The sequence below is a fragment of the Hippocampus zosterae genome, chromosome 18 (genome assembly GCF_025434085.1).
Source record: "Hippocampus zosterae strain Florida chromosome 18, ASM2543408v3, whole genome shotgun sequence".
Lineage (NCBI taxonomy): Eukaryota > Metazoa > Chordata > Actinopteri > Syngnathiformes > Syngnathidae > Hippocampus > Hippocampus zosterae.
Genome location: NC_067468.1, coordinates 3,358,705 through 3,384,154, shown reverse-complemented (window position 1 = coordinate 3,384,154; position 25,450 = coordinate 3,358,705). Strand labels below are relative to the sequence as shown.

General features: G+C 44.9%; 2 protein-coding genes across 4 annotated transcripts in view; both read right to left on the bottom strand.

Annotated features, from left to right (window-relative positions):
- derl2 (derlin 2) overlaps positions 1-25,450 on the bottom strand; it is a 76,031-nt gene that overhangs the window by 35,381 nt on the left and 15,200 nt on the right. The window contains exon 1 of one of the 2 annotated variants that reach the window (XM_052050143.1): positions 1,042-1,278. The exons of the other annotated variant lie outside the window; for it this stretch is intronic. Within the exon in view, the coding sequence (XP_051906103.1) occupies positions 1,042-1,118 (77 nt within the window). The 5' untranslated portion in view covers positions 1,119-1,278. Of the gene's footprint in view, positions 1-1,041; positions 1,279-25,450 lie in introns of those variants that run through there. 2 annotated transcript variants of the gene reach the window in all.
- On the bottom strand, positions 1,087-15,595 carry ajm1 (apical junction component 1 homolog). Of its 2 annotated transcripts, none has more exons than XM_052050068.1 (2): positions 15,311-15,595; positions 1,087-5,852 (listed from the first exon to the last, which is right to left on the bottom strand). In XM_052050068.1, the coding sequence occupies exon 2, from the start codon at positions 5,796-5,798 to the stop codon at positions 2,571-2,573; it is 3,228 nt and encodes a 1,075-aa protein (XP_051906028.1). In that variant the 5' UTR covers positions 5,799-5,852; positions 15,311-15,595; the 3' UTR covers positions 1,087-2,570. The 2 variants fall into 2 exon arrangements, with proteins under 2 accessions (XP_051906028.1, XP_051906027.1); XM_052050067.1 differs by having other exon boundaries at positions 15,367-15,595.

Sequence of the window (25,450 nt, the reverse complement as noted above, 5' to 3'; positions counted from 1 at the left end):
TGCTCCGGCTTCCCTGTATGGAGTTTGCATGTTCTCCCCAGACCTGCGTGGGTTTTCTCCGGGTGCTCCGGTTTCCTCCCACATTCCAAAAACATGCATGGCAGGCTGATTGGACACTCTAAATTGTCCCTAGGTGTGAGTGTGAGCGTGGATGGTTGTTCGTCTCTGTGTGCCCTGTGATTGGCTGGCAACCGATTCAGGGTGTCCCCCGCCTACTGCCCGGAGACAGCTGGGATAGGCTCCAGCACCCCCCGCGACCCTAGTGAGGATCAAGCGGTTCGGAAAATGAATGAATGAATGAATAATATAATATAAACATTTTGGGACATTTTGGCTTCCAAATTCTTGAAAAATAAACCTTCACGTTTTTGGTTTTCTGCTACATATTCATTCAGGCTCGATTAGCTCAGCTGAGATCAATGGTACAAGTTTTATGACATGATTTATATGGTGTTTATAATTCCTGTCACTGTAATCACAGTAACAGTTGCACATCTGGACGAATGTTTGCTTTCGCTCAGGAGTAGGAGCTGGCTTTTTAGCTAGCTGTTAGCTGTTGTGTGAGCAAATGTAAATTTGTAAATAAGTAAGGAAAAAATGACCACATCCATAACAATGTTGCAGGAGGTAGAGTGAGACAATCATGCAACTCTATATTTATAGAAAACCGAAAAATACAAAAGAGGACATACCTTTGCTCAATCCATTCTTTTGGAAAACTGTTTGATAATGTCAAGTCCACGATATCATGTGATTAACTGCTTTCCTCTTGTACCATGCTAAAAAAAGTTGTGTTAACGGGTTCCATGCATGTTGTGGGACACACGTTCCATGAATGATAATTATTTCAAATATTACGTTCATTAAAACTAAAGCTCCCACAGTTACAAGAGACAGCAATGAACAAATAATATGTGAAAAAAAGCAAGTTAATTTTCATTTGAACTCTTTTATTGGAGACTGAATTTCATCATCAAGAGAAAAATGCCATCATAAGGGATACTCCAGACTTATTTGGTATTTTAAAAAATATTTTCAAGCATTATTTCCTCTGAGTTTTTTTTCTTTTTTTTCCCAGATTTGGTCTCAGGACAAATAAATGTATGCAGAATCTGCATGTTTTAGTAATTTGTTCATTCATTCATTTTCCGAACCGCTTTATCCTCACTAGAGTCACGGGGGTTTCTGGAGCCTATTCCGGCTGTTTTCGGGCAGTAGGCGGGGGACACCCTGAACTGCTGTCCAGCCAATCGCAGGACACACAGAAACAAACAACCATTCAGGCTCACATTCACACCGAGGGACAATTTGGAGTGTTCAATCAGCCTGCCATGCATGTTTTTGGAATGTGGGAGGAAACTGGAGTACCTGGAGAAAAGCTATGAAAGCACAGGGAGAACCATGCATCGTCCACACAGGAAGGCCGGAGCTGGAATTGAACCCGATACCTCTGCACCATGAAGTTGATATGCTAACCACTCGACAATGGGGCTGCCCGTTAGGATTTTGTATGTGGATTATTTAACATTTGATGGGTGGGATGTAAAATCTCCCTTCAATTCTGGAATGACCCTTTAGCGAACATGCTGATCCTGGCGGCTGTGAACAGCAGTTAATTTTTTTTTCTCAAAAGTGCCACGTTTCATTCGTCTTCCAGGCTCAACACATGATAAACGAGCCTTCATACATAAGGGGATGACCTGACTCTAGCCCCTGGCCTTCCTGTGTAGTCAGGTTTGCATGTTCTCCCCGTGCCTGTGTGGGTTTTCTCCTGGTAATCCGGTTTCCTCCCACATTCCAAAAATATGCATTGCAGGTTAATGGATCAAAGGGATCGCTCTAAATTGTCCCGAGGTGTGATTGTGAGTGCGAATGGTTATTCGTCTCTGTGTGCCCTGTGATTGGCTGGCAACCAATTCAGGGTGTATCCCGCTTGCTGCTCGAAGACAGCTGGGGTACGCTCCGACACGCCTGCAACACTTGTGAGGATAAGCGGATCAGAAAATTGATGTATGGATAATCCATCTAATGATAATATAGTTTTTCATTTTCATTTTTTAAAATTAGCTTTTCGTTTTTATGTTTCATTTATTAACCCATCAAACTCTGTGGTCATTCAAGAGCTGCTAAAGCCTCTTTTCTTCCCATCCCTTCGGAATTAATAATTCTCTTCCTAACATTACTGCAACTGATTTTATATCATACATTTATGTTAAATTACTTGCACCCAAATATATTATAATGATAATCATCAATAAAATTGTTTGTGTGTGTATAAAATGTCATCCCTAACTCAGAAATCGGCATTGCATAGAATTTGACTTTGATGTCAAGAACACAACAATGAATCTTTTCTTGATAAACTATTATTAAATATTGGGACACTCCTTGTGAAGGAAATATTCTGAACAGTAAGCAGACAAAATACAGATCAATAATTTGGATTAAAAACTATGTTCTGTATGTTAAAAATAATGTACACTATTCTGTTAAAAAAAATTAGACTGATAAAATAAATAAACTAAAAAAAAGGTACAGTATAGTTTGTGTGCACAAACCCATATGTGCATTTAAATGATGTCATCAAGGAGATGCGGCGTCCCTACCCAGTCCAATGTTCTTGGCTCAGAGGCAGCCATAATCATACACATAAACTGTTTACCTGTCCTCTTATCAATCGGATAAATAGTGGTGGGGGTGAATCTTAGGTTATTTTCCACAAAGTCACAAAGATGCTCATACACTTGAGGGTATTCATGGCGTAAGAACACTCCTCGAATCCTTAACTCTCGTTGTATATTGATAAAACAGATTTCTCTGGCCTTCCTGCCTTCTTCTCCTGCTTTGTCAATATCTGCTGTTCCTGGCGGTGGAGTTAGGATCAGGGTTTCCATCTCACCCTGTTTCTTGTGGATCTTTCTGTCAGGACTAAAAGAAGCCAGAGCAACCTTTGCATATTTTCTTACGGCTGGAGATTGATTCCTTGGTGAAGGTCCATCAGGCAGCTGCTCACCGACCGCAATGGATACATTCAAGATAAAACATTCATTTGGGTCATATTCTTTTCCAGCTTCTTGCAATTCTTTACAGTACTCCCCGAGGTTCTCTTTGAAACTTTCAAGCTCTCTTAGGGACAAGTATGTCGGTGACATAGGTAGACTATCCAGACCTGCCTGCAAAAAGTTACTGGAAGACACAGTGTTTGGGAAACCTAGGAAGAGTACGCCTCTACCTCGAGAAAGATAACCAACTTTGGCAAGACGGGAGAAGGCTTTGTGGACTTCAATAGTCTCACGACAGTGTTTGATGATATGTCGACATGAGCTGCCAATCCTGCCATAAACACAACTCTCTTTATGAATGTCCCAGTCTTCTCTTCGGCAGTTGCGAGAGCAGTAATAGGTGTAGCAGCTGTGGCAGGATTTAAAGTAAAGGCAAGCATTGAACAGAGTTTCGGTTCTCCGGCATTTATTGTTTGAACACATCATTGTGTCATCCTCATCCGGACTCTGATCCGGGGAGCATTCATCTCCCCCCTTCATTGCATCACTTGCGCCATCCATATCTTGAAATGAATTGGGATTTAATCTTATTGAAGTCGGTTGCTTGTCAAGAGGAGGTGGTTCTTCTGCAACAGCCTCCGAGCTCTTCCTTGACAGACATACAGCCTCTTCCTCATCAATTAGCTTCTTCAGCTGATCCAGTATGTCCTCGCTCGTCCTTCGACTGGGCGGTTTGTAGTCAGTCACAAGATCAGCCAGCAGCTCATCAAGTTGTTCAAGGCTTTGCTGTAGAGAGTTGTCATGTGGCTTTTCTTTGGTTGAGGCTTTAATGTCATTCTGACCTTCAGCGCCTCTCGGGTCTAGCATCTCCCAACTGGCAGACTTGCCTTCAGCCTTCTTAAGATTCCCAGTCCGAAAGTCATTATCAGTGATTGTAATCTCGGGAGTTACTAACCACTGCTTGCTTGTTGTGTTTGTCGATGTTGCTGGAGGGCTTTGGTCAATCAAGCAGTTATCAGACATGGATAAAGCTGCATAACGTCTTGGTGAAGTGGAGAGATTGACGACAACTGGCTGTGGTTTGTCACCTGAGGCTCCTACAAGTTTCCGTGGATCGAGATCATGATAGCTCTGATGCCGTTGAACAGAAGGGTGTTGTTCCCTCTCTGGATGCGTGGTGAGGATATCATCCAATGATCTTGAGTAGGATTTAGAATCTGTGCCAATTCTTTGAGTTTCTGCAGAAGGATTAGAATACCAAGGCATGAATACGGCCTCTTGTTGGACTCTGGTTGGAGTGACTTGGGACACATAAGATACCGGATTAGAGGAATATTTAGAACCATATGAACTGTACCAGTCATCTGTGTGTGCCGGAATAATTTTCACATTTTTTTGGTTGTCTGTATAATGTGCCATTGCTGGGATATGGTGCTGTGGTGGCATGGCATGAATGTCCCGTGAATAAAAAAACCTTGGCGGAGCAGTCTGAATTTGATAAGACCTTGGATCATCCCCATAAAATATTCTTGTTGGTTGCGGTTGTATGATATATGGCCCTGGCTCATTTGCTGCAAAGGATTTTGGATACCCTGCCTGTAAAGTGTATGGATAGTGCTCCATTTCATTGTAGTAAGGCCTTGCACCCACAGCATGTACCGCCTGACCTCTTTGATCATGTACATATTGCAATTTGGAGGCTTGTCCTGTGTTACGTTGATTGTGAAAATAATAACTGGGCTGAGGAGGAGCAGTGGTAACATATCTACTAGGATCCTCTTCATAAAACAATGGGATTGGCATGTGAGGGCTGGAGTGAGTCCTGTTTTCTATATCATATCCAGAAGAAGACATCCCTTCGAAAGGAACTTCCATTTGGTGTTTGTACTTATTTGGCAGACTGTAGGAATTTTGAGAAGCTTGCTGGCACTCTGTGCCCAATGAATCTGTGGGCGTTGGTACTCTGGAATAGGAGAAATGGCGGGGCACGGTCAGACTCCTACCCCCCCAATTGTGGTGTCTTTGCCAGGAGATGTCCATTTGAGGAGGAGTAGCTTTATGTCCAGTGTGATGTAATGCCGAATCATTTGGTTTGATGTCTACCCGACATCTGACATGAGGGCTGGTTGCCGGTTTATCCAGCAATGCCTCCTCATACGTATTAGCTACGTAATGTGGTGAATATCTGTTGTTACTACTTATTTGAGGTTGAAGTCCAACAGGATGTCCTTCGTGAGCTCTATTAGCTGCAAAGGAGGACTCCTTACGTGGTGAGAAAGCAGGTCTCCATTGAGATTCTCCAACGGTACATCGGGACTCCCTTCCTTTCCTCCCAGAGGATGTGGACTCAAATGATATAGGGGTGAGATTAGTTTGGACTCGAGGGGCACTTTTTGACCGAACTCTTCGTTTTTGCTCAGGGACGGCAGGCTCACTGTTTATACTGGAATCCATTGGTTGAGATGTTAACCGATAGTTGAAAATGTCTGGAGCAGAAAAGCGGTACCGCTGATGATGACCCAGGTCATTCCAGACAATATCTGGGTTAGCTCCATGCCTGTCACTCTTCTGCTTGTGTGGGGAATGCATTGAGTATTTATGATGTTTTGGGTATTCCTGTGAGTTGTATTCCAAAATACGGCAGTGATGCTTATCGTCCTTGTTTTTAATGTCTTCCAATGTGCTGCAATTTAAAGAAGTACATTCTTTGGATTTGGAGAGGGATGAAATGCGGGTAATTTTTATGTCTCGCTGCACACTTGATACCAATAAGTCAGGTGGCCCTGTGAGTGTCATCTTAAAAGGACTCCTTTAGTGTTTGCCATCAAGCTCAATGGTTGTGGATGTTGCCTAGAAGAGAAACAACAAAAATCATTAGGAACAATGCGGATCTTTACAAATAAGTCATGTGTTGATTTACAGAAACTTCATTTTTTTTTCTAATTTATCTGTTACTGTGGAATGTTTGAACCAAGACTAGTTTGAACCAAGACTAGTTGCCACATAAAAGGTCAGTGAGTGATTGTTGGTATTTTATACGAATGGTTGATGTTGATATATCATTGATAAACATTTAATCAACATAATGTTGATGGTATCTGATGATGACTATGACATTGGAAAAATATCCTCCATGTGACTGACATTGAATTGTATTTACTCATAACTATTGTGTACATTATGCAGATCAAAATTGGGGACCCCCTGCCTGAGTGGGAGCTCTGCTTCACAGAAAGAAACTCAGCAAGCTTTCATTTTCATTTTTCAATTTGCAGATGATTTGGCTCTGTTAAGTCACACCCAGCCCGCACTCCAGGAGTTGACCAACAATCTGTATGAGCACGGAGTTAAGGTCGGTTTACGAATTAGCCAGGAAAAGACCAAGGCCATTGCCGTCGGACAGCATCAACACCTTCAACCACTCACTCTACACCAACATGACATAGAGTACATTGACAGCTTCACATATCTTGGGAGTAACATCTCAAATACAGGTGGTGTGGAGAAAGACGTCAACAGTGGACTTGGTAAAGCTGCGGGAGTGTTCCAACGCCTCCGCAACATCTGGTCATCGAAAGCCATCACTACGACCACCAAGCTACGACTCTATATGTCAGTGGTTATCCCAACAGCGATTTACGCCTGTGAGACATAAGATAAGAAAACCTTTATTAGTCTCACAATGGAGAAATTCCCAATTCACAGCAGCAAAGTTATGAAAGTAAGAAGTAGAACAACAAAATATAGGAGCTGCTGGAAAGGCAGCCACTCTCGCGGCGCCATTTTGAAGTCAAAATAACAAAAATAACACAAGACAACACATAGGTCGTTCAATCTTCACCAATTTTCTGCATACACTTTGTTGTCTGAAGCAGTTCTAGATGAAAGAGGAGAGGATCAAAGTGTCCTTTCTCCAGTGGATCAGAGACGTCATGCTGAAAATGTGCACACGTCTGCTACAAGCTAAGTTTTGAAAGCATACACAAAGCTGTAGCATCCATTGACGAAAAGAGATTAGTTCACTTCTCCTGTCCCACGTAATCCGCTTCAAACTCCAAGCCGTGACTCCCAGCTCCAAATCCGCATCGGCACTCCGCGCCAACGCTCCTTTCTTCTCATCGTCGGCTCCTCAAGACCTCCATCCATCCAGCCGCAGACCGTTCAACAGCACCGATCTCTCCGCTGAACAAAGCGGGGCTGTGAAAAATGCTGCCCATTACAGGCGCAAGACACAAGCGCCCCGGCACTGTCCAGCAACGACAGTCAAATGGCGCCGACATTCCTCCAGTCAAAAACAGTGCTGGTATACCCTTGCTGCCGAGAAGGCGCAACCACCAAGCACAGAGTCTCCTCCTTGATGAATGTCGTGGCCAAAAAATGCTGAAAAAGGTCCACATCAAGTCCACACGACGTAACAACAAACACAAAGTGACAAAAGAAACACAAGAACAACAAAAAAAGCAAGGCTCATGAGAGCACTTGCTGACGGCTGCCTACTCGGGCGCCATCTTGACTTGATGGATGAAGACAGCCAACATTACCAACAAGTTAGATGTCTTCCATCGGCGTTGCCTGAGATCCATCCTGAGGATCTCATGGAGAGACCACATCACCAACGAGGAGGTGATAAAGAAGGCAGGAGTGGCTGAACTGTCAGACATTGTCTCTGGAAGGAGAAGGAAAATGACCGGCTACGTACTCCGACTGCAAAGAGAGAGACCGGCAAGTGTGGCCATGGACTGGATGCCAGAGGGTGGAAAGAGGAAGAGAGGTAGGCCAAAGAAGACGTGGAGACAGACTGCCAAAGAAGACCTCAGTGAGATGGGTGTCAGCTGGCATGGAGCAAGAAGGGTCGCCAGTGACCGGAACAAATGGAGGAAACTCGTCGCCCAATGTTCCAAATAGGAACGGGCGGAACTAACTAACTAACTAACTAACTAACTAACTAACTAACTAACTAACTAACTAACTAACTAACTAACTAACTAAGCTTTCATGTCCGTCATGCTGCCACGTTTCTTCAAATTCTTCAAATTTGATGTCGGTTTTTAAACCTAGATAACACTTTGTCGACAGCACTCAGAATATAACCAACAATCCTTCTCGGCCATGGACTGTTATGCCGGGACTGTCTCCATGAGCAGACCACGACGAAGCAGCTGCGGCCTGTCCTTATCATCAACACCTTCATTGTTCCAGGCTTTTCCTCGTGATGTGACCTGATCTGCTGTGCGCTGAATGGACTGGCAGCACGCCGGTTGGGCCGCGTCGCGCTCCCCCCCCACCATCCGCCCTCTCATTACATGTTTGTTAACTGTTTTGTTAAGCGCTTTGTTATAGCTGCCGCTGTTGTGAAAGCGCTATATAAATCAGCATGTATTGTATTGTATTGTATTGTATTGTATTATGTCTTGTGACTTGTTGTAACTATCATATGCTTTGATGTGCAGGGTATTTTTTTCTCCAAGACTTAAAATTATCCTCAAAAGAGAATAGTTCGAGCATGTGTTTTTTCCCCTCTCTTTCCCTAGTGTTTACTTTCTCAACTAAGATCTCGGGGCGCTGTACATACGGCGAGTACAGACAGGCCCATCGCACTGTATCCGTTGTCCGTTATTGTTTTTCATGTTTCTTGTGCAGAGTGTGCCTGTCCAAATGACCCCATAGGGATAAATAAAGTTTCCTGAATCTGAATCATACTGAGCTGACACAAACTCCTCATCATGACTGTATTTTCAGGTTGAAAATGCAAATCTTTCCTTCCTCCACTTTGATGTACACGAGACGTCCACGTGCCGAAAACATGACTTTGCCCAAACATGACATCACTCCTCCAGACCTCATTCCATAATGCTTCATGATTAAAGATGTTTTTTTTGTGTTTCATAATGTACATGTGTTTGTGTTGTTTTGGTGAACCTAGGGTGCATTTTCCCTCCTTTACTTTAGTATTCATGAACTATTCGTTTTGGTGCATGTACAAACTATGCATGCACCACACTGTGATGTTTCTGCACCCCAGCGATATTTACATGACACCTCATTATTCTGATGGGAAGCAATAGTCTTTCACAGCACTGTGTGGCCACTATAAAGTTGTGAGGGTAGACTAAGAACTGTTTAATCAAATTAGTAATTCAATAATAGCGGGACGGATTACTAGTTATTAAAAAAAGTCACTTTTATTTATTTCACTTTTATTCAACGTGCAACGTGATGTATAGTCAACATGGGATACTCAACATTGCATCATTGACTTTTTGGCAATGTTGTCTAATGTTCTTGATTGGAATTGGAAATATGAGTGAATCTCTGGTGTACTGGGTGCAGAATTTCAGTCAGTTATTGGCAACATTGATTCAGTGTGCTTGGTAATTGAAATACTGAAATTCTGTGACTCGATGTTCAACAATTGAAATATCTCAATAGTAAAAAATGGTCAAATATATCATTCATTCATTCATCTTCCGTACTGCTTGATCCTCACTAGGGTCGCGGGGGGTGCTGGAGCCCTTGCCAGCCGTCTCCGGGCAGTAGGCGGGGGACACCCTGAATTGGTTGCCAGCCAATCGCAGGGCACACATAGACGAACAACCATCCACGCTCACACTCACACCTAGGGCCAGTTTAGAGTGTTCAATCAGCCTGCCGTGCATATTTTTGGAATGTGGGAGGAAACCGGAGCACCCGGAGAAAACCCACACAGGCCCGGGGAGAACATGCAAACTCCACACAGGGAGGCCGGAGCTGGAATCGAACCCGGTACCTCTGCACTGTGAAGCCGACGTGCTAACCACTGGACTACCGGGCCGCCCCGGTCAAATATATTTGTAATATATATGGTAATTCTATAAATATATAGAATTACCATGACATTTCAAAAGCTATTTCTCCTTTGTTTAACGAGGTTAAAGAAAGACAACAAGAAAAAAATTGAGATTAAAAATGTCTTTTTATAGAGTGACCTGGCCATGGGGCAGCCAAGACATTGTGACAACAGTAAAACAAAATATCGTACACAATCACACTATACAATGTCAGCCATCTCGTTACCTTTGCGTCCCGCGTCCTAGATGCATAATTTTCTTGCCACACACACAGTTCCAAATAATGTGCGTTTTTGGGAAGCATGGAAACTTCTCCGTAAAATAAATAAATAAATAAAAACCCAAACAAAAAAAACTTCGGTTAATCCTTTTTTTCCAACAACGAACACAGTTTAAATCGCTGACATTAGGGGTGTTCACACGGCAACATTTGCTCTGGTGCTATGTCGGCGCTGCGCCAGTGCAGCGGTCACACGTGCAAATTTGCTCCGGGGTAGCCCCAGAAAACAGCTTACACCGGAGCAAATTTGATCCACCTCAGGGAGGTGGTTTAAAAAATTGCTCCAGAGCAAATTCTCATTTGCTGAGCAGCACCGATGTAAATTTGCACGTGTGAACCCTCCAATTTGCTCCAGAGCAAATGCTCGAGAAGAGTTGATTATGTACGGCGATTGCGTTGCTTTCGTGCTCTGTTGGACTTAAAATACTAATTAATAGGTGACGGCTGATTGGATTTCTGCTCCTTTAGCAGTTTCATTCCTAGGGAAAACTGCTACAATGGGGTAGCAGTTTTCCATTTCAGAAAACCATTCTCTTTTTTTTCAGGTATGTATTAACAAAATGCAGGCCCCAAAGGAATACAACCAACAGGAGCAATTTAACTGAGCTTTTGTTCAACAACCAATGCAGCACTAACTAGTGAACATAAACGATCATAACTAAAATAAGATGCCAACAAAAAGGTAGGCACTGAACTCGATGTACAAACTAAGGGAGAAAGAAAAAAAAACAGCAACCGTGATAAACAAGGTAGATAATCGAACAAAAAAAGGAATGACAGCGAATGCTACAAGGTGCAAAGATTTCTTTTTTTACAGAACTACTCTACTCTCTACACTGCACAAGTGAAGAGGGGCTAAGACTGTGAAAGAAACACTAGAAAACAAAATCTAAACTACACAAGTCCAGCTAACTAGTAATATCAAAAACAAATAAAGAACAACGGAAAGTATGAAGATCGACCAACAGGAGGAAGACAAGAAACACATGCAAATGAGAACTCGGTGGAAGGGAGACTACCGGTATATAAACAATTGTCAGTGGCCGAGGAAATAATTTGATTGATTGATTGATTGATTGATTTATGAGTGGTAGGCAGTGAGTTTTCAATCAAACCTTTCAGTGAATATTTCGTGACCCCACCGACCTGTATGTTGCACATACAGCACACTGAATTAAACAAATTTAAAAAATGGTTCGACGGGAATAAACTTAACTTGGAAAAATCTAAATTAATAGTTTTTGGCCAAGCAAACACCAAGCTAAAATTATGGTAAACTCAATTGAGATAGAAAGAGCATATGAAAGTTTCTCGGATTAGTAATAGACTCAAAACTATGCTGGAAGCCACATATCATATATCATATCATATCATATCATAACATATGTTACGTTATTGGCTACGATGTTGCCATGCCAAATAATTGACTAGGTTACCTCTTTACTCAAAAGGGCTGTTCACACGGCACACATTTGCTCCGGCGCTGCACCGATGTATTTTGTTGCAATATATTTTGCACCGCAGCAAATTGTGTGGAGCGTTCACACGTACAAAGCCGTTGAGCGTGACAGCATCGGCACAGCGTCGGCGCAGCCCCACTTGCGTTCACACGGCAGTTTCTGCAGCGGAGCAAAATGACAGAAAACAAACGAGCTGTCGTGTTGGTTCTTTTTAAAACGTACTGTATATAGCAGGGGTCACCAAACTTTTTGAGAGTGAGAGCTACTTCATGTGTCCTGATTGTGTGAAGGGCTACCAAATTGATACGCGTCTGAAATAACATTTGTACAAATTAAATTTAATAATATTAGAACATTAGCTAGCTAGACGTATACTGTAGCTAGCTAGTTAGATAGCTAAATAGGTAGCTATAGAATCTATAATACTGCCCATGTTTGCATTTTTAAATCATAATTTCTACGAGCAAATCACAATCCTAGCACTGGCGGGCTACTGGTGTGGTCCTCACGGGCTAGCTGGTGCTCGCGGGCACCACGTTGGAGACCCCTGGTATATAGTGTACTCAAGCGACTACTAGACCGGCACGTGCTTCTCCTTCTCGGTCTCCATGCCTTCTGCTCGAGAGTGACCGCCGAAGAAAACGTAAATCAACGATGACTTCAATGACACTCAGAAAAGCAAACACTAATGCGCCAAACAGAAAATCAAGAGAGGAAATCACAAAATAAATTATGTGAGGGGCGGGGGGTTGTGAACAAACAACAAAGGAACAAACAACTCTGAGACAGTCCAGTCTCCTACAAAAGGAAAGATGTTACCAGCCAAGTCCTGTGTCGTTATTAAACAAACACATGACGGAATTCCGACAGAGCACGAGAGCAAAGCATTCTCGCCATACGTACTCTTCACAAACATTTGCTTTGGAGCAAATTTAACCCAGTTGCGTTCACACGTGCAAATTTACATCGGTGCTGCTTCGCAAACGAGCATTTGCTCCGGAGCAAATTTTTAAACCACCTCCCTGAGGTGGATCAAATTTGGTCCGGTGTAAGCCTTTTTCTGGGGCTACGCCGGAGCTAATGTGCACGTGTGAACGCTCTGCTGGGGCAGCCCCGGCGTAGCACCGGACCAAATCTTGCCGTGTCAACAGCCCTAAAGATGATGCCAATAGTAATGCCATCATTCACATATCTGATTTATATTGACAAGGGTCACAGGTGTGCTGGAGCCAAAGCCACCTGTCTTCGGGCAGTAGGCGCGTTACACCCTGTATTGGTTGCCAGTCAACCACAGAGCACCAGACAAATTCAAACTCACACCGAGGGATAATTAAGATCTTCCATGCATGTTTATGGAATGTGGGAGGAAACCAGAGTACCCGTAGAAAACCTATGTGGGCATGGGAAAACAAACAAATGCCATACAGCAAGGCTATTGACTAAAGCACCAATTTATTTTAAAGTCAAATATCACATGGTCGTTATTTACTTAAGTTTATTCTGAATAATAGCCAGAACAGGTTGGTCAACATTTCTAACGTCAGTAAACATTCTAAGTCTTTCTCAAAGTGTCAAGTAAAATTGGTGGTTTGCAAAAGAGCTAAATCGGTCACTCGGTCAGTACATTATGGGATATAAAAGAGACTTTCCATCTCAATGATGTAACTCCATCGTGATTTACTTTCAGGTCATTGAGCATTTTGGTAGAGGGCTTTTTTTCATGGTGCATCAAGAGAATTTTCTGAGGGTATGAACACAGTGTTGCACTGTACCTTTCTACGATTGGTACTAAACACTAAACAAATGACTCCCTTTGCAGAACTAATACATCACTTTCACTTCTGTCCTTTGAAATTCAGGTGGTTATATGTATATTGGATGCTGTATATTCCATATTCAACACACACAGACAGAGAAAGAAGATAGAAAGAGTAAACAGTTGTCCTTGATTGTTTTTGTTCTACCGGATGTCCTAATGGTGTACATTTTCATATGGGAATCATTTTAACAGGGTTTGCACTAGGACACAGGGATTTTTGATGCATTTCGGTCTTTTGTCCACATGTTGAGGCTTAAAAAAACAGCTTTTGGAAAACATTGACCGATACAGCCATTTGATTTTTGTAAATTTGTTTGCAGATATCTCAAAACTATGTTATTTTGTCTTTGATCCTGATACATGATGAGATACCACAAATAACACCGCAATTGTATTTGGCAGATGAGATTTATTCTACGTGACATAATGCTACAAGCCAATTTTATTGTTAAGAAACTTTTAATTTGCTATAATTTTTGCTTTGACATCTTGGCCCCCATTTTCATTCCCAGCGCAAGTCTGGCAAAAAAACGCAATCTTAACTGCGCATGGGAGAAGTTTTCTATCTTTTTTTATATATATAAGTTTTCTATAGACTTTGCACAGGTAGAATTAGGTGTAACGGGTGTTGGCCTCTCTGCACCATTGTGGAATGGAACATATACTTTTCCGGCAGTCCTTACAGCATCCCTCATTTGCATCCAAATCAGGGAGGTCTGAGCACAGTACGCCCAAATATGCCATGTTTGACATAAAGGAAACAGAAATAGAGTTGCAAGGATCTGTGCATAACGTTGGAAGTGAAACTGGCAAGATCTTCCCTTGCGGATGATGTGGTCTTGGTCGTGTATGAGACATGGGCAATTGGGAACTGCCTTGCAACTCTGATCATGTGTGTCTGTGAATGACCCCCCCCCCCCCCCCAAATAGTAACAGGGGTGCTATTAAAATATTTTCAAGATGATAATGATCCTTAATTCCTTAAGCTATCATCCCACACAGTGTCATATTTACAAATGGAATCTGGTAATGCATACCACATAAGTCCAAATTTGTTGGCCTGTGCCTTGATCAAATGCACCAAAATCATGTTAGACTAATTTATATGGCTTCAAATGGCTGTCTCGGGGCAGCAATTGTAATATACAGTACACCACAATGCAAAATGAGGATGAGGCAACTGTATTAAATTATCTTTTATCTGAATAAGTTAGGAAAACACTGTACATAGTATAGATGTATGCAGCATGGCTACAAAACAAGTGACATTTTTTGGCATGTAGTAAAATCACGGAATTGCTTGTCGGCATCTGTACGTATGGCACTGCAGCCCCAATAGACATGTTAAGATAACATATTTTAGTGGTGAAAGATTCATTGCTCTGTTAAAAAAAAACAAAACAGACTTGATGTACATTTTTGGGCGAATAAGTCTGTGCTATCTATCTACGGTGTCTGCCTTTGGTTGAGGAACTACAAATATTGTGATATGCTACTTAATAGAGATTTCAGCATTTTTTTCGACATCCAATCTGAATAAAATCAGCAGATGTGATACAAAACTCACGGTTAATTCATGCATATGCGCTGCATGGAGAGCCTCACTACCCGTAGCTGGATTTCAGAAGAGGATGATGTCATGTGTGGAAAAGATGGAATCTTTCAAACAACGTGATTACTGAATAGCAGCAGCGACAGCACCGCGCGAGCACACAGCATCCACACACAAAACGAAACACTTTGCATGCTCCAAACGTCGAATTCTTTTGACTAAAAATTGTAGATGATACGCATTTTGCGGGCATGCATAATAGGCTAACGCTGCCTGGATGACGAATGAAACCAAACTGAAAATGAGTGTCAAACGATAACTGCGCAGCGTTGCTAGAAGAATAAATGCATAATACCGTATTTCCACGCACATCAATCGTGACTGGATGTCAACATCATTTAATGAATACAATGCTTCGTATCTTACCACATCAGTTCGTTGACCCACTCTGAGTGTATCCATTTTTTATACGAGGGATCGAGAAAGTCACGTATCAGCGCAAATGCAAAACACGCCTTTTTGTTTAGACGTTTTGTTGTTCGCCCTCGCTCCCTTCGCAAGGCTCAGCCTGTCTTAGCGTGGATGGCTGCGCATCCTCGCTGCACCATCCGCATCTATCTTGCAGCAACCGCAACCCAGTCTCCTTCCAACGACCACTCCCCCCCCCCCCCCTCCCTTTCTTCGGTCAGTACTCCAGCTCTCTGCTGCGGCGAAGGGTTGCCCTTTGCCATACGTTGATCCGGGCATGTGGATGCCGATTCCATCGTCCGTTGTGTTTCACTTTCAACTTACACCCCGGAAATAAAAAAATTGTATTAATTGACTTTGTCGAGTAATTATTGTCGATAAAATAATTCAACTCCATACTTTGGGGTGAATAGTGTTTGTGTGTGTGTTTTCTTATCCTGCAACAGGGCGATTAAATTTTTTTTTTGTTTTTTCAAATATACATTCAACAATATGGTGTATACTTTGAGGGTCACATGGAGAACAGTTAGTTATGTATAAAACAGCACACAGCAGTGGTTCCCAAAGTGTAGTATGGTGCGTGCTCCCTCTAGTGCATGGTTATCAAACGCGTGCCACATTTCCGGTTTTCTATGAGGGCCATTTATGCATACCTGTCAACTCATACGGTTTAGCCATAGTTCATACGGATTTTGTGGTAAATTTTACGTATATGGCCGTATCGCACAAATCATACGGATTCTGAAAATTTCCATTCCCCCCCCCCCCACCCCCCTTAACAGGTACAGTAGTTCCGTTTGCTTTTGCCCAGAATGGTGCTAGTCTACCCAAATGATTTCATTTCCGGTAACTTAACTTAAATATCATTGCAAATTTCGTGGGGTTTTTTCTGCCGTTATTTTGACATATAAAATGCCTTGGTATGTTTTAAGGATTTTTTGCTCTTTATAAGGATTTGTGGTAGTTTATACAGGTTGGCGCTCCGAAAAATTGACAGGTATGTATATGACAATGAAAAAACATATCAATGTATATCGAAAAACATGTCGCGGCGCACCACTTAGCAAAACGATTCAAAAAAGTGCTATCACAGGTTAATTATTGTTAAGGAATTATTCCGCTAGAAGTAGTAGAACATTGTTGAGGAATTTCACCTTGCTATGAGAACTATTGATACTAGTCTCTGTCCTGAACATCTGCTGAAGTACTTAAAACAAAGAATGTAGTGTGAAGTTTAGATCCTATTTCCCCTTGGTTAATTAACAGCCCCTCGAGGGTTTTCTTGCCTCCACCACCTCGTAAAAGTCCTGAAGGCTGTCGAGTGCCCTCGAAGAGGAACCCTAATCTCAAGATTTGTGGCCAGTAGATATGGCCTGTACTTTGTCATCATGTCAAGATCAACTTTGCTTGACTTTCTTTGTTTCAGATTTTTAAATAAGGGGAAGGACTGCCCACCCCTAATTAACATATTTAACATACTATGCCTATATATACGTTAAGGGTGTGGAAAATAATCGATATTAATCGATACACCGATGCGCACGTGCGCGATCCGAGTGCATCGGCTCATTCACTGGGTACGACGCGATTGACGGGTGATATCGCGATTCATCACGATGCATTGATGGGTATCGGTAAAATCCGATTCAAGCGCCGTTTTATTCATGTTAAACGTCACCTATCTGCCCTTTCCTAGGCGCAATGAATGCACCATCATTGCTTTGCGTTTTGTGTTGAATACGGATGGTAGCCGTGCGTCACCTACAGTCCAGTACACAACTAGCGAAACATTATGGAAGTTAGCGCAAGGGGAGGCGAGGAAACTACTATATTTAATGCAGCCGCAACATTCAAATCTTATGTTTGGAAATACTACGGCTTCGAAAAGAAAGACGGAAAGCTTGATAAAACCTCCGTAATTTGCAAGGAATGTCGCACTAAGAAGCCATACAACGGCAGAACCACAAATATGCAGACCCACTTAAAACGATGGCACCAGATCACCGACAAGTTTCCCTCCCGCTCCCCCGCTTCCACGCCCAGTTCCTCGTCGGACACGGGAGAAACTCTTGGTAAACCAGGTCAGGATCAGAAAAAAAAATCGCCTCTTATTTTGGGAGTCCCCTTGCAACTCACTGTGACCGCGCAATGGCTATAACTAAGGTCACTGCTTATTTCATATGCAAAGACCTCCAGCCTTAGCGTGGTGGACAACGAGGCTTTCAGACAGCTCGTGCACGTTTTGGAACCCAGGTATAAAATACCAGACAGGTCTGTGTTCACTTACATATTTATCCATTTGTGTTCATATTGTATTTAACTGAAAGATGTTTGTTGTTTTTTTTTCTCTTTCTCCTTTCTTCTTTCTACATACATTCTTGCTGCTGGAGGCTGTAAATTTCCCCAGTGTGGACCAATAAAGGATATCTTATTATTATTATTATTCCCGATGTGTACAACAAAGTAAGAAGTGAGATTACTGTGTCGCTGAACAGTGCACAAAGAGTTGCACTTACAGTGGATGGGTGGACATCTTGCGCTATAGATTCATATATATAAATATATATATATTCATTCATCTTCCGTACCGCTTGATCCTCACTAGGGTCGCGGGGGGTGCCGGAGCCCATCCCAGCCGTCTCCGGGCAGTAGGCGGGGGACACCCTGAATCGGTTGCCAGCCAATCGCAGGGCACACATAGACGAACAACCATCCACGCTCACACTCACACCTAGGGACAATTTAGAGTGTTCAATCAGCCTGCCAAGCATATTTTTGGAATGTGGGAGGAAACCGGAGCACCCGGAGAAAACCCACGCAAACGGAGAACATGCAAACTCCACACAGGGAGGCCGGAGCTGGAATCGAACCCGGTACCTCTGCACTGTGAAGCCGACGTGCTAACCACTGGACTACCGGGCCGCCATATATATATATATATTATATTTCATATAAGACACTCAGTGAGAATAGTCTGTGTTTACACTATAGCAAGAGCTGTGAGTCTCAGGTGCCAAATTGTTTACATTTTCTTTGCACAAAACCCAATTGTGAAAGGGCTTAAATAAGTTGTTTTACAAGTTCTACTGTTTATAAGGAATAAAGTGGTATCCTTTTTGTAATACCATACTGAATTCCATCTTTTTAAAAGCTTTTTTCTTTGCTTATTTGCATCATGTTTAATTGCACAATATCGCAACAAATTGCATTGTATCGTATCGGATCGCATTGATTTGAACTTAATGTGTATCGCATCGTGACGACGGTGAAACGTATCGCATCGTATCGCCAGAAAATTCCATGTATCGTTTAAGTATCGCATCGCTGGCAGTGCATCGCGATGTGTATCGAATCGTCCTCAGTGCTGAGATTCACATCCCTAATATTCATTCATTCATTCATTCATTCATTCATTCATTCATTCATTCATTCATTCATTCATTCATTCATTCATCTTCCGAGCCGCTTGATCCTCACTAGGGTCGCGGGGGGTGCTGGAGCCTATCCCAGCTGTCTCCGGGCAGTAGGCGGGGGACACCCTGAATCGGTTGCCAGCCAATGGCAGGGCACACAGAGACGAACAGCCATTCGCACTCACACTCACACCTAGGGACAATTTAGAGTGTTCAATCAGCCTGCCACGCATGTCTTTGGAATGTGGGAGGAAACCGGAGCACCCGGAGAAAACCCACGCAGGCCCGGGGAGAACATGCAAACTCCACACAGTATATCATCATTTTGCTGGTTCTTATGTTGCTAGTTATTAACCGAGATCGATGAAGAACATTTCTTTCAATCTACAGCTTTTATATTGACCAATTCGAATGTCTCGTTAAGTTATCTTCACTTCTCAATGTGAAAGTGTATTTTTTATTTGCTGAGCTATAGCTATATATATAAATATATATATATATATATATATATATAAAAATCCTCATCTCACCCCTCATCTCACCCCTCATTCAGCTCGGGTCCTCTACCAGAGGCCAGGAAGCTTGAGGGTTCTGCGCAGTATCCTTGCTGTTCCCAGCACTGCACATTTCTGGACTGAGATGTCCGATGTTGTTCCAGGGATCTGTTGCAACCACTCATCTAGTTTGGGGGTTACTGCCCCGAGTGCTCCGACCACCACAGGCACGACTGTCACCTTTACCTTCCAGGCTCTCTCCAGCTCCTCTCTGAGCCCTTGGTATTTCTCGAGTTTCTCATGTTCCTTCTTCCTGATGTTTCCATCACTTGGGACCGCTACATCCACTACAACGGCTTTCCTCTGCCCTTTATCTATGATCACGATATCTGGTTGGTTCGCCATTACCATCTTGTCAGTCTGGATCTGGAAGTCCCACAGGATCTTCGCTCTGTCATTCTCCACCACCTTCGGAGGTGTTTCCCATTTTGACCTTGGGGTTTCCAGTCCATACTCTGCACAGATGTTTCGGTAGACTATGCCAGCCACCTGGTTATGGCGTTCCATGTAAGCTTTCCCTGCCAGCATCTTACACCCTGCAGTTATGTGTTGGATCGTCTCAGGTGCCTCTTTGCACAACCTACACCTTGGGTCTTGTCTGGTGTGGTATATCTGGGCCTCGATGGCTCTGGTGCTCAAGGCCTGCTCCTGAGCAGCCAGGATGAGTGCCTCTGTGCTGTCCTTCAGGCCAGCCCTCTCTAGCCACTGATAGGACTTCTTGAGGTCAGCCACTTCAGTTATGGTCCGGTGGTACATCCTGTGTAGGGGCTTGTCCTCCCATGATGGTCCCTCTTCCAGCGCCTCATCTTCTGTTCCCCATTGTCTGAGACATTCTCTGAGTACGTCATTCGTTGGAGCCTTCTCCTTGATGTATTCATGGAGCTTGGATGTTTCATCCTGGACAGTGGCTCTCACACTCACTAGTCCCCGGCCTCCATCCTTTCGGCTTGCGTACAGTCTCAGGGTGCTGGATTTGGGATGGAACCCTCCATGCATGGTTAGGAGCTTTCGGGTCTTAACATCCGTGGTCTGAATCTCTTCCTTTGGCCACCTTATTATTCCTGCAGGGTATCTGATCACTGGCAGGGCATAGCTGTTTATTGCCCGGGTCTTATTCTTGCCATTGAGCTGGCTTCTTAGGACTTGCCTCACTCGCTGGAGGTATTTGGCTGTAGCCGCTTTCCTTGTTGCCAGTTCGAGGTTGCCATTGGCTTGTGGTATACCAAGGTACTTGTAGCTGTCCTCAATGTCTGCTATTGTTCCTTCTGGGAGCGAGACCCCTTCAGTGCGGACTACCTTTCCTCTCTGAGTCACCATCCGACTACATTTCTCAAGCCCGAATGACATCCCGATGTCGCTGCTGTAGATCCTGGTTGTGTGGATCAGGGAATCTATGTCCCTTTCGCTCTTAGCATACAGCTTTATGTCATCCATGTAGAGGAGGTGACTGATCGTAGCTCCATTTCTGAGGCGGTATCCATAGCCTGTCTTGGTGATTACTTGGCTTAGGGGGTTCAGTCCTATGCAGAACAGCAGTGGGGAGAGTGCATCACCTTGGTATATGCCACATTTGATGGACACTTGGGTAAGTGGCTTGCCATTGGCTTCAAGTGTGGTTTTCCACATCCTCATTGAGTTCGCAACGAAGGCTCTTAGGGTCCTGTTCACCTTATACAACTCCAAGCATTCAGTGATCCATGTATGTGGCATCGAGTCATAGGCTTTCTTGTAATCAATCCAAGCTGTGCACAGGTTGGTACGTCGGGACCTGCAGTCTTGTGCGACTGTTCTGTCAACCAGGAGCTGATGTTTGGCTCCTCTGGTATCTCTACCAATGCCCTTCTGTGCTTCGCTCATGTATTGATCCATGTGCCCACTTATCTTAGCCGCAATGATGCCTGACATGAGCTTCCATGTTGTGGAGAGACAGGTTATTGGCCGATAGTTGGATGGAACTGCACCCTTCGAGGGATCCTTCATGATCAGGATTGTTCGCCCTTCGGTTAGCCATTCTGGGTGAGTCCCATCCCTCAGCAGCTGGTTCATTTGTACTGCTAGGCGCTCATGGAGTGCTGTGAGTTTCTTTAGCCAGTAGGTGTGGACCATGTCCGGGCCTGGTGCTGTCCAGTTCTTCATATCTGAGACTCTTTCCTGTATGTCTGCCACTGTTATGGTAACTGGGTTCTGTTCAGGGAGGTTGCTGTGCTCCTCTCTCAGGGTCACCAGCCATTGTGCACTGCTGTTATGTGCGACCTCCTTCTCCCATATGCCTTTCCAGTACCTTTCAGTTTCCAGTCTTGGTGGGTCAGCTCTGTTGTTAGGACCCTGCCACTGAGCGTACACTTTCGCAGGTTGTGTTGCGAACAGCCTGTTTATTCGTCTGCCCTCATTCTCTTTCGTGTACCGCTTTAGGCGACTGGACAAGGCTTGGAGCCTTTGTTTGGCAGTTTCGAGTGCTTCAGGTATGGTCATCTGGATGTACCTCTCGGGTATCGGCCTTTTCATCACACCTCTCTGGGCCTCCGTCAATTGACTCACATCTTTCCGGACCGCCTTGATCTTAGCCTCCAACTGTCTTTTCCATGGTGGGTAACGTATCTCATGGCTTCCATGGTTGCTCTTATAGCCCAGAGTCTCCAGGATCACTGATGCTGAAGCGTATATCAGCTCATTGGTTTCTGTGATCGTTACGGTAGGGATCGCCCTCAGTGCTGCATTCACACTTTCTATGAGACTTTCAGATGGTACTTCACATAGCCTCTCGCCCATCTCCGCTTTGTTCCAGTAGCCCATTTTTCATCAAGGTGCTCTGGTTCCCCAGCACCTGACGCAGACCTTGTTTGGCCGGGCGACGTCTGAGCCGGCATGTCATTCGTTTTATTGTCTCTCATCATTGTATGAGGTAGGCATTAGCGTGAAGGATCTTGCCCAAGGACCCACACTGGATGGTGTTATGTGCTCATTTTTTTTTTTGCCCCAAGCGGGATTCGAACCGATAACATGGCTCTGTTGGAATGCTACTACTCAAGCAACCCTAGTCAGAGGGGTTACATGCAGAGAATGTGGGCTAAATGGTTACTTCGAAACCCACAGTCACGGTTGACCACGAAACAACTAGTAGCTCAGTGTTCCAACATCCACAAACGGCAACTGCTGTCACAACTTGAGATTGATGAGGTACAACGCAGGTTCCATGGTGAAGGGCCCCAGGCTGCCAGATCAGAGGAAGAGGTCATACAAGAGATTGGGAGGCAAGCCCCAATGAATGCAGATGATGAGATTGGGTGGCCAGCCCCAATGAATGAAATGCTGAGCGAGGCAGCAACTGACCTGAAAGCTAAGATCATAGCGAGAATGAAAGCTGGGCAACCTAGAAACCGATTACAACGGCTTTGTGAAGTACCATCTGAAAGTCTCATAGAAAGTGTGAATGCAGCACTGAGGGCGATCCCTACCGTAACGATCACAGAAACCAATGAGCTGATATACGCTTCAGCATCAGTGATCCTGGAGACTCTGGGCTATAAGAGCAACCATGATAGCCATGAGATACGTTACCCACCATGGAAAAGACGGTTGGAGGCTAAGATCAAGGCGGCCCGGAAAGATGTGAGTCAATTGACGGAGGCCCAGAGAGGTGTGATGAAAAGGCCAATACCCGAGAGGTTCATCCAGATGACCATACCTGAAGCACTCGAAACTGCCAAACAAAGGCTCCAAGCCTTGTCCAGTCGCCTAAAGCGGTACACGAAAGAGAATGAGGCCAGACGAATAAACAGGCTGTTTGCAACACAACCTGCGAAAGTGTACGCTCAGTGGCAGGGTCCTAACAACAGAGCTGACCCACCAAGACTGGAAACTGAAAGGTACTGGAAAGGCATATGGGAGAAGGAGGTTGCACATAACAGCAGTGCACAATGGCTGGTGACCCTGAGAGAGGAGCACAGCAACCTCCCTGAACAGAACCCAGTTACCATAACAGTGGCAGACATACAGGAAAGAGTCTCAGATATGAAGAACTGGACAGCACCAGGCGCTTTGCCATTGTTTAGAGCGTCGATTGCTTTCGCAAGCTCGTCAGGCGAGGGTGCGCTGTCCAGTTCCTCCATGAGGGGAAGGTCAGGCAGGGAGTCAAGGGCTGCTCCTGCGACGGTGTTTTGAGTTGCATATAGCTCTAGGTAGTGCTCGACCCACCTGTCCATTTGCCTGCTTTGGTCTTGGATCGTGTGACCGGTCTTGGACTTGAGAGGGGCGGTTTTGTTGCATGATGGACCCGTTGCCGTTTTGATCCCCTCATACATGCTCCTGGTCCTGCCCTGGTCAGCAGCTGACTGGATCTCCATGCAGAGGTCCTGCCAGTATTTGTTAGCACAACGGCGGGCTGACCGCTGGGCTTTACTCCTGGCAGCACGGAGGGTGTCTCGGGTGTTGGGGCAGGGGTTGTTCTTGTGCTCAAGCATTGCCTTTCTCTTGGCTCCTGTTGCAGGCTCCATTTCTAGCCAGTGCGCCTCGAACCAGTCTGCGTTTTTCCGCACTCTCTTCCCAAAGGCGAGCATTGCGGAGTCGTAGATGGCGTTTCTGAGCTGGTCCCAGAGACGGACGGGGTCTTCTGTGGTGTTGTCATATTTCTCTTTCAGATTATCTCTGAATGTAGTGGAGAAGCAGTTCACCTTTTCCGGGTCGGCAGTGCCACAGGTGTTTAGGCGCGGCTTGCACTTGGTCTTGGCGTGGTGGATTCTGCGAGGCTGCAGCCTCACCTTACTGGCGATTAGGGCGTGGTCGGTGTCGCAGTCTGCGCTGTGGTAGCTCCTCGTGTGGAGGATGGCGTTCAGGCTGGATCTTCTTGTAATTGCTAGGTCCAGCTGGTGCCAATGGTGGGATCTAGGGTGCCTCCAGGACACCTTGTGGCGGTCATTGCCTGCGAAGAAGGTGTTGGTGATACAGAGGCTGTGGTGGCAGCACAGCTCGAGGAGGCGTTGGCCATTCTCGTTCAGTCGGCCAACTCCATGTGGGCCGAGGCAAGAGGGCCAAGCCTGCCAATCGGCCCCCACACGTGCGTTGAAGTCGCCGAGAATCAGGAGGAGTTCGGTCTTGGGGATACGTCTCACTTCATTTTCGAGAGTTTCGTAGAACTCATCCTTGGCTTCTGGGGAGGACGTCAGGGTGGGGGCGTAGGCTGAGATGATGTTGGCATACCCTGCTGTGGTCTTCATGCGCAGGGAGAGGAGACGGGACGTGCCGCCGGTCGGTGTTTCCACTGCGTGGAGCAGGGAGTTCCTCACTGCGAAGCCCACGCCATGCTGGCGCGGTTCCTTCTGCGGCCGACCCTGCCAGAAGAAGGTGTAGTTTTCTTCCCTGAGGGATCCGCTGTCTGGCAGGCGTGTCTCCTGGAGGCAGGCCACATCGATGTTCAAGCGGGCCAGTTCCTTCCCAATGATGGCGGTCTTTCTTAGGTCAGTGATCTGAGTCGGGTCGGGGGACATTCCGGGGCACATAGTTCTGACGTTCCAGCTTGCTATGCGAAGTGCTGGGGACTTCTTTCTCTTGCGTGTTTTGCCTGGTGCATGGAGGCACTCGCTTTCCGGGTTTCCCCTGCTCTCTACGCACCCAGTAGAGCAGGCGAGTGTGACGGGCTAGCACCCTATTGACCGGGGGCTGCCCAGTTTGGGGCGGGCGGTAGCTAGCCAATGGAGTGCGATGACTCCTCCCACCGTCGGACGAGGCCCCTAGCGCTCCGGCTCCACGCCAATTGGCCGGAGCTCTAATGAACCGGTAACTGGTAAATCTCAAGGATCACTGATGGTACAACATAAAACGCTGCTAACCAAGTTACCAGGATAAGAACGAGGGGAACAAAAAGCCCTTGCAAAAGAAAGGAAAATCGCTAAAGCAAAATAAAAAAAAAGACAAGGAAAAGCCTATCGACAAGTAAAACCAAAACCCCCAGAGAATAACACTACAAACAAGAACAAGGGGAAACATGGAACAAACAAGAAAATACAAACCCAGACTATGATTGTGTTCAAGAACGACAAATCAAAAATAAGCACTCGGATATGGGGAGTGAGAAAGGCG